This window comes from Juglans regia, chromosome 7 (genome assembly GCF_001411555.2).
Source record: "Juglans regia cultivar Chandler chromosome 7, Walnut 2.0, whole genome shotgun sequence".
In the NCBI taxonomy this organism is placed as follows: domain Eukaryota; kingdom Viridiplantae; phylum Streptophyta; class Magnoliopsida; order Fagales; family Juglandaceae; genus Juglans; species Juglans regia.
This window is the reverse complement of record NC_049907.1, coordinates 30,185,610-30,201,220: the sequence shown is the minus strand read 5'-3', so window position 1 is coordinate 30,201,220 and position 15,611 is coordinate 30,185,610. Positions and strand designations below refer to the sequence as shown.

At 36.5% G+C, this 15,611-nt stretch overlaps 1 protein-coding gene across 1 annotated transcript; it reads right to left on the bottom strand.

The window, feature by feature from the left end:
• Positions 1 to 956: 956 nt before the first annotated feature.
• LOC108980046 (protein farnesyltransferase/geranylgeranyltransferase type-1 subunit alpha) lies at positions 957 to 5,693 on the bottom strand. Its single transcript, XM_018950866.2, has 5 exons — positions 5,296 to 5,693; positions 2,979 to 3,088; positions 2,607 to 2,727; positions 2,243 to 2,338; positions 957 to 1,646 (listed from the first exon to the last, which is right to left on the bottom strand). The coding sequence occupies exons 1-5, from the start codon at positions 5,530 to 5,532 to the stop codon at positions 1,215 to 1,217; spliced, it is 996 nt and encodes a 331-aa protein (XP_018806411.1). The 5' UTR covers positions 5,533 to 5,693; the 3' UTR covers positions 957 to 1,214.
• Between the last annotated feature and the right edge of the window lie 9,918 nt (positions 5,694 to 15,611).

Sequence of the window (15,611 nt, the reverse complement as noted above, 5' to 3'; positions counted from 1 at the left end):
TATTAAACTAAATTGAATTGAATTGAATTGAATTAAAATAATAAAATATTATTAGAATATTAATTTTTAATATTATTATTATTTTAAAATTAAAAAAAATTATAATAATAAATTAAAATGAGTTTAATAACCAAATGGACGAATGAAGGCAACAAGAAGGCAGAAAAGAAACGAAGATAGAAACAGAAAGAAAATTAAGAAAATTTCTAGCGCCTCTAAAATTTCTGGCAAGAGGCGCCAGAAACGGGAAAGTGACGGAGGTAATGAGAGAGAGAACCATGACTTTTTGCAGCAATAGCTTAGAAGAAATGATCACATTTCATAGAGCTAATTTGTCCTTCAAATGAACATCCAATCAGTAACTTTGGAAATGATTCTTTGAAAATGAAGGGGAGAAGAAGTATGTGCAGTCTCAGTCACAATTATCATTATAATAATATTACGTATAATTGTCTAAGTATTATATAATTATTTTAAAAAAAAAATTAGATCTATTATTAAAAAATTAATTTTTTTCATATGAATCTTGTATTTATTTATTTTTTTCAAAATGATTATACGACCCTTGTGAATTCAATACTACAACTATTATTTCTCTTTTATTTAAGCCTTTCACTTGATTTCAATTCTTAACCCCGCTGCTGATTTCTCTGCTTAACTCACAAACTTTTGGCTGGAAATGAAAGATATCAAAGTTGATTTTACAGACAATTATTATTATCTTCAAAACTTGCCGCCAAACAATGCGTTCCTAATCAGACTATATAATAATAATAAATAATAATAATAACCCAGTCTGCAGTTTTTGTAATGAGTTTCATATGCATGCATGGGGAAGATGTTTTAATATTTAATGACCCTTCTAGAAATACATTTCCCAAGTCATTTTAAATGACAGAATCTTTCATGAAAAACTAAGATTTTGCAGAGATTTTCTAGGTAAAAGAAAACGAATATATTAAGATCAACTCTAACATTTTATAAATGCACCTCAAGGTTACAACAACAGGATGGTAGTCCCACAAATTAAGTTCCGACTGTATAACAATGTTACTCAAATGAAAACATGAGGATTGGATTTTTTTTTTTTTCAGAAATATCCTCGAAATAAGCTGGCTAAGGGCCATGACCCTGTATCCAACGCCATCTGTAGATATGAGTGATAAATTGACAATGAGATGACACAATCAGCTTATCCATTAGCCTTTCCGATATTAAGTTGCACTGGAAAGCTTGCTCTTACGCCACTTCCAATAGTTGGCTCTGATCGGGTCTATATGTTCCAAGATAGAACAAACTTTTTTTACCAAGTCAGAATCTGGTTGATCTGGGCCTGATGGCTTCAGAGTATCCACAGCATCATTGAACTCTTGACTTGGCTGGAGACCATGGCAGAGAAGATCCAAAAGTGTGCTCAGAGCAAACATACAGTTATTTGTGGCATTCAAAACCTTCAAACACACTGACGAAACCTGAGGATCGTTCACCCAAGATTGGGTGTCGCCTTTGTAAAGCCCTCGAAGGTATCTCCATGGGCTCTCATTCTCAGGGTAGGTTAGTATGGCTTCAACAGTGTAACTCACTTCAGACTCTCTCATAGCCTCTAGGCCTCCCAGGAGGGGAGACTTTGTTATGACAAAGAATCTCTGTTGCAAACAAAACATATGATGGTTGATTTACTGAGAAGAGAGGAGAGAAATAACCCTGCTCGCCAAACTTATAATATATATTTTTTTTGGAAAAAAAAAAGCAAAAGAAACAGAGGCAAATTGTCCACGTCAATAAAACAAGAAACCCGTAGACACCAATGCAAAGCCCTATATAATCCAATGCAGATGGTAGTGATAAATTTTGTAAGAATTTCAGGAGTGAAGGACCAATCTGGGCATAAGATCGTGATGAAGCCGTAATAAGAAGTAGGTATGACATTAAACAGTATTAAAATCAGTAATTAACGAAATTCCTATTGAGTGTAGTTTGTAACTTTGTTGTTTATTGACCATTTTAAAACATGCAGAGGTCAAAACTTGCATGATAAAAAAGAAAAAAGAAGGCAAACTAGACATGATAAGTTGCACCATGGAATCATGGTAAATTATTATAATCTGTCAATTGTCTAATTACAGTTCCACACTCATAAAAACTATTAGCTTGTACTAAACTTTCACCCGTGGGCATGAATAGGACCTTCATTTTTGTTATATTGGATGGACTGAGTAAGATGTTTTACATGTCACTATACCTGATTCCAAGCAGAATTGTTAAAAATGTCTTCTTCAAGGAGCTGCTGACAGTAGCCAAGTTCATCTTCCCATCCTCCTAGAGCCAGCAGAACCCACTGCATTAAAGAGAAAAGAAGAAAGAAAAGGGAATAAAAAAGTTAACTCAAATCCAATTTTTGTACCAATCAGTACCAAATATAACTTAAAATATACTAAAGCTTGGCGCAATGGTGCTCAAAGTACTTGTTCAATTAGGGAGAGGGAGAAGGGGAGAGAGAGAGAGAGAGAGAGAGAGACTGCACGGGTGGGCACATGGTAAAGATTTCATATATTAAAGCTTTGGGTCAATTATTTAGCATAAAGAAGATAACAGGAACAACAAACCTGTCTATGGGACCAGGCATGATAATGTTTAGCATCAATGGAAAATATATTCTTGGTGAACTCAAGCTCCTTCCTTGCAGAATCAGTTCCCAATCTCTCAGCAACCCACCGCCTATGATGCCTGCAAATATCTGTCATTAAGATCAATGCAGCGGTACCTGGGTAAGGGTAAAATAAGCTACAGATACTCCAAAAGAACTCAATGAAAAATTGGTAGTCAAAGGGATAGATTAAAATGAACTTGACAAGAGCTGACATGACTCAAAAGAAAAATACAACACCAGCTTCAGGTTTTTCATACATCTTTGTAGAATGTCTCTTGTATTTTACATACACCACAAAGAAAAGAAAAAAATTTATATTATGGCTCACCATATCTGATAGTTCTTAGAATTACTCCTAGCAATATTCTCAATGAAGTCCAGTTCATCATTCAGGTCAGCATCGAGAGCCTCAAGTATTGAACGCCTGAAATGCCATACCTATGAAAAATAAAAGTTTTCTTAGTCCCATCTCCTTGAAAAATGAACTAGCAAATTCCCTTCCATGGCTAAATGGCCATTCGGGAACATCGTCTAAGAGCTCAGATATGGCCTCCTCCACAAACATCTTAATATTTGGGATGTCAAGTGTTCTCATTCAGAAACAAATACAATTTCTAGTTTCCCATGCAGAGTCTATACAGTTTGTATAACATGTAAGGTTCTAAAACCTCTTATATTTTTAAAATAAATAATTTAAAGTATGAACAAATAAAATGGCATGACAACAGAACATACAGGTGAATGTCAAGAACTTGATCAAATATATTACCTATATATTTCTGAGGCATTTTTTTTCCTCTCATTGAGCCACCTCAGCATTTTCCAAAAAACCTTAGTTTTTTTTACTATTTTACTGGTTTGTTATTTTTATTATTCTTTTAATTACAACACCAACATTTCCACTTCACCCAGTATGACCATTCATTTACCCATCTCTTACACTCTACCTACAATTTAGATTTCTATTTCCCAAAACAACCCATTCGATTTCCACTTCACTCGTAGGTACCACAAAAGAATCAGGGCTTTTCATTTTCTTTTTATATTCCTATAATGAATTCAGGAACTTTTTCCCTCACATAACACGAACGTGCAGCTAGTGATTATAAAAACCAGGTTTAGACAAATATTTTACTAATTCACGTCAAACATCCAGCATCAAAGAATAACAACATGAGGGCTTAGATAAGCTACACTTCCATGCACTCTACAATGAATATTTTGTCAGCTTTAAACCAAGTACCTGTTGTAAAATGAAGCTATAAGTTAAAACTCTTTTAAAGATCGAAAGAGCTATTGCGGAAGTTTTTGAGTTAATCTTCTTTTAACCTTATTAGATCCCCACCAACCCAAATCCTATAGTCATTTCCCCATGAGAGCTCTATTGAAACCACATTAACTTCAGACCCCCAATCCTCAGAGAGAAAAATGGAGAGTACACCTTAGACCACTTTAGCAAATGAAATCTAAACTCTGCCCTCACACCATCCCCCAAAAAATCCGTTGTAATTTCTCCAAATGATTTGCTATACCTGCAGGAAGAAGAAGAGTGACAAATAAAAATAGGCAAGTTCTGCTTTTACCCTTTGATAAATACTGCCACTTCATCCAGTCAATGAATCTCAATCCTCTCAAGAATCTCATCCCAAATAAACTTTGCTTTTAAAAAAGGAGCTCTCAAAGGGAGACCTAAGTAAGTCATGGCCGATGAAGCAACTCTTCATCCAAGACCAGTCACCATACTTTCTACATTCTCAATATTACCAACAAGGAGCAGTTCAGATTTAACCATATTAATCTTTAGGCCAAAGACTGTTTCAAAGCATAGCAACAAACATTGCAGGTACTGAAGATGATCGAGGATTGCCTTGCAAAAAATGTACGTATCATCTATGGATAAAATGTGAGGAATCAATAAACAATCTGAATTTCTAGACTCTATAGAAAACCCTGATGAAAAGGCACCATTTACTGTAGTAAAGAAGACAAGGGAACCCCTAGATGAAGGCCACAAGAGCAATTAAAAAATCCCGTTGGTGTGTGATTCTCCAAAACCAAAAATGTACTGCAGAGATATGGCGGGCTATCCAACTACACCATTTCTCCTCGAAACCACACCTCCTCAACATATACAATAAGAAAGTCCAATTTACAAGGCCGTAGGCCTTTACCATATCCAACTTGCAAATACTAACAAAAGAATCCAACTTTTATTCTATGGATCGCACAAAATTTAATGCTGTCGGGGTACTCAGATAATTCTAGGGACCAGATCCTTCCACCACAGCCTAAACCTCCGTCCGATTTTTGTAAGGGAGCGGGGGGTGCATTCGAGCTGAAGCTCATAGGCCATAACAAATAGAAGAATGTGAAATTTCACCCAGTAAAGATTAAACAGATTTAAAAAAAAAAAAAAAATGTAGCAATAAGATAGTCATTCCCATTGCCGATCAAATTTCCCATCAAAATGGGAAAAATGACTACAGTCAGTAATATGTTATAGAGGAGTGGGGTATTCGGCTTTCTTTCCTAAGCCGAAGCCAATTTCAAATGCATCAAAACCCGACCCGAAAACGATTTGGAACACCTAATTATCCAAAATTATAACACAGAGAATAAAAAGCAAGAGAGAGAGGGGAATTTACAGTGTAATTGCCGGCGTTCAAGTCAATGACTTCGGCAGTGAGGCGCAGTGCACGGGCTGACCGCTCGTCGGCGAGGTATACGGCCCGGAAGTAGTCCATGGTCTCGACGAATTCTTCTTTGTAGGCGATGGGGACGACAGGGCTCGGACCGTCGTCCTGGGGAACCGGAGTGACGTCCGACCACTCGGGCCTTTGGCTCAGTGGGACCCTCTGTAGCTTGACCTCGTCGGACTCCATTCCCACCAATTCCGCTCTCACTCAACTCACAAGCAAGTAGTTTGCCCAACCTTTTTTATTTCCAGGGTTTACATTCTTTTCTTTCACACTTCCCCCAATGGGAATTTGATACCTTCCGGACTGGTGGCACTGATGCAATGACAACCGGACTTTACAATAAAATAATATTTTTTAAAAAAAATCAAACATATCAAAATTAAATCAGAAGTTAAAAGAAAACTCTTAAAAATCAAATTTTTATTATTAAGTTGTATAAAAATTATATATAAGTTGTCAGCTTATATTTTGGTAATTTTAAACATGAAACTAGTAGGTCACGGTTGGCTGAGATATATGCTTCGTTTAGAACGTCTGAGACATAAAATTCTTAAAATTTTTTATAATTTTTTATAATTTTATTTTTAAATATCATTCAATACAAAATAATTTTAAATTTTAAACTTTTAACATTTTAATCTAATCATTACATAATAATTATCTAAATAAAAAAATTAATACAACTTTTACAAACTTAAAAATAAAACATAAAAATTAATACGACTTTTACAAATTTTAAAATAAAAATTATATTAAAACAATTTTGTAGCTTTATACATAATATATTTATTTAATTTTGTATTCTCCTTTTCTAAAATTTAATAAAATATTTTAATTTAAATTATTTTATTACTATTAATTATGAAATATTTCAAATATCTAAAGTAGCGCTAAGTAGTGATAATAGCAACATTTGTAGAATGACAATATTTGCCAATATCGGTAAAATGATTATATTTAATATTTATACAATTTGGGTATAAGCACAACAACTACATTCTTGTATTTCACATTTCAAATAAAGCTAGTATATATTATCTCAAGTACATAAACGCTTCCATTGCATTCGGAATGTACTTATATAGAATTCAAAGATATATTGCATCAAAGTTAAATAACGTGCGTGGTACATTGTTAAATGTGTGTTTTGTAACCACCTGGTCGAAAAATGAGAAAGAATCATTCTTAGCTTATGGTAAGACTGTTCATTCCGGTCGGATTTTTTTTTTTAGAGTTTTGGGCCCGGAACCCTGATTGCAAAATTCGGGCGGATTTACAACCCGGTACCTGATTTTTTTTCAGTTTGACTGTTTTGTAAGAAGCTGATTGAAAAAGAAAACTTAAAAAAAAAAAATTTGTCCTTTTTTATTGTAATTAAGCTGGTAAGTTGATGAATAAGAGAGTGAATTCTCAAGAATATTGAACAAAAACACTTCAACATTATTAATACAGACGAAGGAAACCAAAAAAAGGAGCATATTAATTTTTGGTGCATAAAATCATGATCTTCATGTACTACCTGTTTCATTCACGTTATCATGTGTTTTTCTCTTCTTCTAAAAACCAAACCTTCCAAGAAAACTAGAAAACCATGTAATTTTCATCTTGTTTCCAGGATTTTCCCGATGATCTCTTCCTCCCATGCTCATCTTCCTAGTTGGGTTTGATACCATCGAGGTGACTTTGATATTTGCACGAAAGAACGATGGGGCGATGAAATGCTTTGATCCACTGTTATTTAGAAATTTCATCAGATGTCATTCGATGATTAAAAAGAAAAAATCGGGTTCAATCCAAAACCCAGATGAACCAGATTCATCTGGGTTCCAACCCGGGCTAACTCGGTCCGAGTTCCAGTTTGGATATACAGGGGTTCTCGGGTCGGAACCCGGAGGAACAGTCTTAGCTCACGGTGACAGTTCAAGTCTCGATTTGTGTTATTTGGAGTCCATAACTATGGTTTAAAGCAATGATCCAGTGTCCATACATACGTCCATTTCAGTAAATACGAAATATATAAAAGAAATATAAATGGATAATGAGACATAAATGGCCTACATCCACGAGTTGTTTGGATGGTAAATATACTATAAATGAGAATCTATCATGGTCTCTCGTAGCTTATTGTACAAATGGGGTCGGTGACCCCTAGTGTCTGGAGAAAATAAATAAGACTGAAGTTTCTGCTTGGAGGTTGATGAAGTTCTTGCATCCAGTCGCCTAGAAGTCCAAAAGCCCCCTAATATCTGATCTCAAATCTCTTTTATTAAGCCCCTATCAGTAGTTGGTGAGAAAGTCAACTTTATATCGCTTCATTTTTTCTTCCCGTCGCTTCCTTTCTTTCCTTTTGGCATCTCTTCATTTCCTTAGTTTTTTTTCCCTTTCATTTCCTTAACTCTCTCTTCCTCTAGCATCCTGATGCATCTTGTGATGGACTAAGCCTAGTGCATTTGAGCCTAGGATATTTTATATCTTCCAGTAACCATGCAATTCTTAAGGTCGTCTTGTTCAACAAGAAGGCTTTAAGAATCTTCAAATCAAATGGTGTAGTAGAAGAACAACAAAATTCAAGTAGAAGATCTGCGTGTTCTACTAATAAGGAATTCACAAAAAAATGAGTAACCAAACCACCGTAATTTTTATTCAAAGGGAAAAAATCATCCTGGCATTACAGTATTGAACGTTATTATAATGTAGATTAGAAAACTAAGGAAACTTTCTCGAATGGAAACTTGTTGACAAAGTAAAGAAAACTAAGAAAACTTTCTCAAATAGAAACTTGTTAACAAAACAAAATCTACAAGATCATAAATCGGCCAGTATTGGGAAGTTACAATCTTTTTGGAATCACATTGCTAATTTATTATGCTGTCATGTTGGTCTGCTCATGGTCCACTTCTGGTTTATTGCGTGCTGCATCAGATTCCCCCTCACTTCAAAACACCTTTTCTTTATGCATTTCGTGATAGGTGCGGTGATGTTGCTGAAATTCCGGATAAAGCGTCAATAGAAAGTCGCTAGTCTATGAAAACTACAGACTTGAGTAATGGTGGAGGGGTTGGGCCAGTCTTGAATGGTTCAGACCTTCTCTTCATCCACATGAATCCCTTCGGCACCAATGATGAAATCGAGAAATAATAACCTGCTTGTAAGGAAATTACATTTTTTTTTTTCAAATTAAGGTATAGTTTATTATCTTTCAAAATCGAAAGTACCTCCCTCAAATGCTCCATATGCAATTGCTCATATTGATTGTATAGGAGAATGTCGTCAAAATAAACAACGACGAACTTGCCGATGAAAGGTTTGAGAACTTGGTGCATAACCCTCATGAAGGTGTTGGGCACATTAGACAAGCCGAATGGCATCACCAGCCATTCTTAGAGTCCTTCTTTTATTTTAAATGTTGTCCTCCACTCATCGCTAGGCCGAATCCTGATTTGGTGGTAGCCGTTAAGTCGAGTTTCGAAAAAAACTCTAGAACCTGCAAGCTTATCAAACATGTCATTCAGCCTCGGCATAGGAAACTCATGCTTCATCATGATTTTTATTGATGGTGAGACTATCCACGCACATCCTCCAGCTACCGTATTTCTTCGGAGTGAGCAAAGTTGGTACGGCACAGGGGCTCATACTTTCTTGGATTAGCCCCTTGCGGATGAGGTCATCAACTTGATCTTGTGCTCATTGGGACTCATTCAATAATGTGGAAAATTGGGGAGGCTTGGGCCCATCAGTAAATCAATGTGGTGTTGAATGTTACGCATGGGTGGCAGTCCAGCTGGTAACTCCAACGGAACAAGATCTAAAAATTTAGTAAATAGTTGTTGTATGGGTAGAGGCACTTCGGGGACTTCTTCCGCTTCTTTTCCCTTCACGACCATCGTCAATATTTCCCCGCACTCCTTCGCATCACTTAGGAACTAGTCTTCAGGCTTGGTGAGGAAGGTAGTTTTTTTCTCAAACATTGCAAAGGCATGGTCCCGTTCGCCTGCGGGCAGCAATGCTATCTTACATTCATGCCACCAAAATGTGCATGTATTGTCGCGCCCCTTGTATGTGGCATCAACGTTGTACTACCACGGCCTCCCAAGTAGCATGTGACAAGCATCCATTTCCAAAACATCGCAATCTACTTCATCTTAATAGAATTTACCAATTGAAAATGAATCACGGTAGATGGCAGACACTTTTGTTTTGGCTCCCTTCTTGATCCAACTAATTTTATATGGTTGAGGATGCTTCTATGTTTTCAGTTGCGAAGAAGAAACCAGTGTTCTTGGTACTATATTCTAGCAGCTCCCACTATCAATGATCAAGTTGCATACTTGTGATTAATGGTGCATTGGGTTTTGAAGATGACGATGAGTTCACCCTCCTCTTCATTTCAACTCTGTCCTGCCTAGCGGAATCATCACCCTCCACCACGTTAACAGATTTTCGTGTGGGGCACTTGTTGGAACAATGTCCGGGATGTAGTGGAAACACTTCCTATAGCATGTGCTCGATCCCTTCAAAACATTGCTGATTTTGATGGTTCTGAGCTTGAACAGTTTCCCAAAGTGCATGTACCCCGCAACCCTCATCCTAGGATTGGTTATTTTCATTTCTTGCCATTGAGCCAAGCGCAATGGAAGAACAACAAAATTCAAGTAGAAGATCTGTGTCTTCTACTAACAAGGACTTCACAAAAAAATGAGCAACCAAACCACCATAATTTTTATTCAAAGGGAAAAAAATCATCCCGGCATTACAATACTGGACGTTAGAAAACTAAGGAAACTTTCTCAAATGGAAACTTATTGACAAAATAAAGAAAACTAAAGAAACTTTCTCAAATAGAAACTTGTTGACAAAATAAAATCTGCAGGATGATACATCGGCCAATATTGGGAAGTTGCAATCTTTCTAGAATCACATTGCTAATTTATTTTGTTGCCATGTTGGTCTGTTCATGGTCCATTTATGGTTTATTGCATGTTGCATCACCAAACTACCTGTAGTAAAAAATAAACTTTGAAAATTGGTCATTGGTCTTCCGTTTGCCTAAATGGTGATGATTCATGAGTACAGGACTCGGCTTGTAGAGCTAGGTGGGAAATGACTCCACCGCGCTAGGTGTGAGGGCGAAGCTCGACTTGTAGAGCTAGGTGGGAGATGACTCAACCTTGCTAGTAAGGTTGCAAGCACGGAGCTCAGCTTAGATGCGAATATTAGCCTGAAAGTAAAGAGTGTGTATTCTTTCAAGCGTTCAATGGATTTTTGAGCCTTGATGCGGGTTGTTGTTCGATGTTTCCATTTTGGCATTGATGTTAGAGTTTGATGTTGTAACATGCGCTTAAGTGGCCAATGAGCCCGTCGATCCCCTAAGTCCATCTTAAGCAGTCTTGACTCTTCCTAAAAAAAAACCCGAGTGAGGCGGTTGTAGAGCCCGAAGATAACCCGCTAGTGGCAGTTGTGGCTTTGGTGTAAATACTCGATGTTTGCTGGAGAAGATAGGATGTTGGTGTTGCTATCCAAATGCGAGCACAAAGCTTGGCTTTGAACCAAGTAGGAAGCTTGCTCCACCATGTTGGGTGGTGATAAGGGACTGGAATACTTGAGAGAGGTGTTCCCTCCTATGATCACCGGGGTGCGAGCGTGGAGCATCGTCTTACGGTAGGAAGGGAGTGAGACACTTAGGAGAGGTGTTCCCTTCGTTAATTACCGAGTGCAAGTGCGGAGCATTTACTTTGACGAGAGATGGACTCGACCGAATTAAGGTAAGGAGACAGTGGCACACTTGGGAGAGGTGTTCCATTCGTTGATTGCCGGGTACTAGTGCGGTGCATTGACTTTAGCGGGAGATGGACTCAATCACGTTGAGGCAATGAAGGATTGGGACACTTGGGAGAGGTGTTCTCCTGTTGATCATCGGGTGCGAGCACAAAGCATCGACTTTGGCGGGAGATGGACTAAACTGCTTTGAGGCGAGGAGAGACTGGGACACTTGGGAGATGTGTTCCCTCTGTTGATTGCCTGGTGCAGCCGCAGATCATCGACTTATGGCAGGGAGGGAGTGGGACACTTGGGAGAGGTGTTCCCTTAGTTGATTGCTGGGTGCGATGAGAGACATGGCTTGACAACGTTGATGCAACGGGAGACAGAGCTCGACAGTGCTACTGCAATGGTAGACAGAGCTCGACCGATTTGGTGGAGCGAGAACCGGAGCTCGATTGTGTTTCTACCACGGGAGACAGAGCTCGAAAGATCTGGTGGGGTGGAAGACGAAGCTGGACTAAGCCTGGTGCATCTTGATGCATCTTGTGGTGGACTGAGCCTGGTGCATTTGGGCTTGATACATTTTATCCATTCAGATACATCATTTTTAAACTCGACCCACAATGACATAATATAAATACACATAAAAACTCCAAAGAAGTTCAAAGAGGCAAACAAACTAACCCACAAAATGCCTCCATTTTTCTTTCTATTTGTATAATTTCCTAATTTTTTCCTCTTTGAGCTTATACATTTGTCCTTCTAATCACTTCATTTGTTTATAAATCACAGGAATTGTCAGTTTATTATCAATCGCGGAATAGATATTGAAATTTACCCTTTCAAACAAGAGCACAAGGCTAACCTATACAATAAACAAGTAAATTTTAAATAAATATTGTATGTTCGCAAATAAAAAATAATGTGCACAAAAATAGAAAAAATATACAGAAACAAGTAACCATAGAATCGAAAACAACTGTAAGTAAAATTGTAATGATGGAGAGCAATTGTAAAGGAAGTAGCATTCTGTCCAAAATATTGCACAAATATACAAAATAATGAATATGATGGAGATGTACTACACAAACAATATGCAAAAGAAAAAAAAAAGATTTTAATACACAAACAACTCTTATAAACATTTAAAAAAAATTACAAACTCATTAAAAAATACTTCTTTAATCATTAAATAAAAAAATAAAATAAAATCTGTGAGGGTGAGGATCCTCGATGAACCCAACATTATTTTTTGAGCAATGATAGAACTGTTCGCCAAAGTTTGTGGAATCCACAAATGTACTAGAGGAGCCAATGGGCCACAATGGTACACTTATGGCGACCTCCGACCACCATACCTCAAGGACGATAATGATGACACTAGGATTGCTACTCACCCTATAGGAGTGGAGAGCCATACTTCCTTTTCCAACCACTATGGCTCCCCACCCCTACGTGATAAGTCCAAATCCGGATTCTATACAATGTAAATAGATGAGTGAGAGGGAAGTTTAGATCCTGTAATTAATAGTCACATAGACAGATAAGGATTTAGAGTCTAAGATACGGAGATGGACTATGATATGGAGACAATAAGAGGGAAATACAGAGACAGATGGGACAAAAGAGAGGTTGTGAGAACAAAGAGTTTTCATGTAGATTGAGGGAGCATTTGAGAATGTTTGCAAGTAGAGGCTATGTGGTTTTCCAAACCATCATGTTTGTTTTTTATTTTTGATTTATATGACCGGGAGCGGTTTAAGTGGATTGGGTTCGAATGACCCACCACCCATATCTAGATGACATTGTTGAAGGCATGTTGCAACCAAGACTAAATGCTTAGTTGATGAAACTAAACAACATGTGACGAAAATGATGCATTGTGAGCAATCTGCTATTTGAGAGTCAATTTTGTTCATGATGTTACAAGTGCAGGTTTGAGACTTTTTGTTTTGCGTGGGGATGAGATTTTGGGGATTATTCGGTACTTTCTTTTCTTTTTCTTGAACTTTTAATAAAAAATCTACACAACCTCTCATCCTCCACACACCACACATTTTTTAAATTTTATTATTTTTTTCTTTCATCAAATTTTTAATATATGAATAATGAATAGAAAAATAAAATTATTTTAAAAAGAATAAATTCAATTTTTTTTTTTTTAAAATATTAAAAAATATAAAGATTTAAAAAAAAGGTGGTGTGTAGAGGTTGGGGAGGTTGTGTAGCATTGCTCTTTTATGATATGGTGAAGTAGCTGTAAAGGTTTTGGATGCCTTTGTGTAGTGATGTGTCAATAGCAACATTGTGATTTCTAAGGGTAGGCGGCAGGTCCCTGCAACCTTATCACTCGCCCCTACCTTTCGGCCCTCGCTTCGGGTGGATGGGGAACCAGTTTGCAGACTAGGGACATGCTGGCGGAATCTGCCAGCATGCATCTGGTTATCGGGGAACGGGGCCCAAGTTGGCCCCAAGCTCACCTGACGTAAAATTATATATTAATTATATATATATTTTTAAAAAAATAAAAAATAAATTCAATTCTTAAGTATAAAACGACGTCGTTTTGGTGTTTAAATGAGTACTATATAAAGAAAATCACCAAACCCTACCTCATTCTCTCATCTCCTCTCTCTCTCTCTCTCTCTCTCTCTCTCTCTCTCTCTCCCGTGTTCTACCTCCAAGCTCTCCTTCTCTTCTTTTTCCTCCTCTTCTATTCTCTTATGCTCCTCTACTTTTTCTTTTTGAAGGTTGTGACTATGAAATACCCACAAGCCACGACGTGACGTGGCCATGGGTCTGAGGCCACGAATGGTCGTAGATTTACGAAGAGAGACCCACATCCATTCGTGGCCATGGTTCTTTGCTTAGACCCACAGTCTTGCCATTTGCATCGTTGTAGTTTTTTTTTATTTGAGACGATATTTTTTAGATTTGTGTTTGTATATTTTTTGTTTGATAAACGATTTGTGGATTTGAGAGATAGATCTATCTATGAATTTGGTGAAGGAATTTGTAAAATCTAGGTTGTTTGGCGGATTTTGGACTGTTTGCACGGTGGATCTGCCCCCCGACATCACCTCACAAGGGCTAGAGAACCAACTTCTCCCCTCCCCCGACCCCGTCCAGCACCCCTAGTAACTTCAACTCGTTAATTTTGTGCAACAGGTCCTTCTACTACTGGCTATGGCATACGTTTTTTGTCACAAACTAATAGAGTTTTTGATAGATTGGTCATTTTGAAAAATAGATCTAATACGAAGGATTAATGCTTCGAAACCTTTTTAAGCCAGAGAATCAAAGTTTAAAAGGTTAAACTCCAGGGACTTATATAGTAATTTCTTCATTATTTTATTCAAATGGAAGTCTTCCAATTAATTAGATATGCACATGTATGTTATCTTCGTATCTGCATTAAGGAAAACCAAAAACGAGATACCTATTTACATGTGATTATATTGCTATTTTTTTTATATCTGCAAAGCAAATAATAGCTACCACTTCTTCAAATAATTCATCAAATAAGTCGGAAATCCATTTGGTTAAGATCAGGATATTAACACATTTGAGAATAATTATTCACAATTAAAGATAGTCCAACAATATTATTTAGAGATTTACTTTTATCACACAAATAAGAGCAGATTGTATCAAATGAAATAAAATTAAGTATATTTCAACAAAGTTATTTTATTTATGTACGCCAGAAAAACAACGATATTGATGTCATGCAAATACAAATAAGTGATAATTTGACAATTTATTCTCTAAAATATTAGAAATTATAACTTTCAAGAGATTGGTAAACAACATTATAATCTGTCGTCTCAAGCATCTTTTGCTATAAGTTGTGTACATTTATGGTGGGAGCCAATAATTATGCAGATTGTACTCATTTTCCTTCAACAAGGTTTTTCTAATAGGACTTTCCTTTGCAACTTGCAAAGTTTTAATAAGGCAATTTTGAAAGGTGCACAAAAGTATTGTAATATATTTTCCCATAAATTTTTTTTTCACGTTTTTTCTTGCAAGGTTTTTGACAAATTTTTTTCCAGCAGAAGTAAGCGGGGGAGAGGACTCTTGATACTTGCTTGATGCTATAAGCATCTGGCGGTTCTGTTCTCTAAAATGAAAATGCTATAAATTGATATATGAATAGTAGCGTATAGTGGATCCTATTGAAATGTGTTTGAATGTAAATAAGTTGAGATATGTATTTAAATATATAGAGGAGGTTGATATGAGTTTAATTTTTTTATAAAAAATTAAAAAAATAATAAGTCTCATTAAAGATTTGCATTTCTAATTCTATAAAAGGGAGTCTTCACAAAAGAAAAAGTTGAGATGAATACTATAAAATAGTTTCATACATTAGAATCTTTCAATTATTTTGCTATTTAGTTTTTAAACATAATCAACACTTGTTTTGAGCATATAATCGTTACCTTTTATTTGGGAAAAAAAAAATAGTTTTGGTATATATTTTGGGTAATGACCTTTAG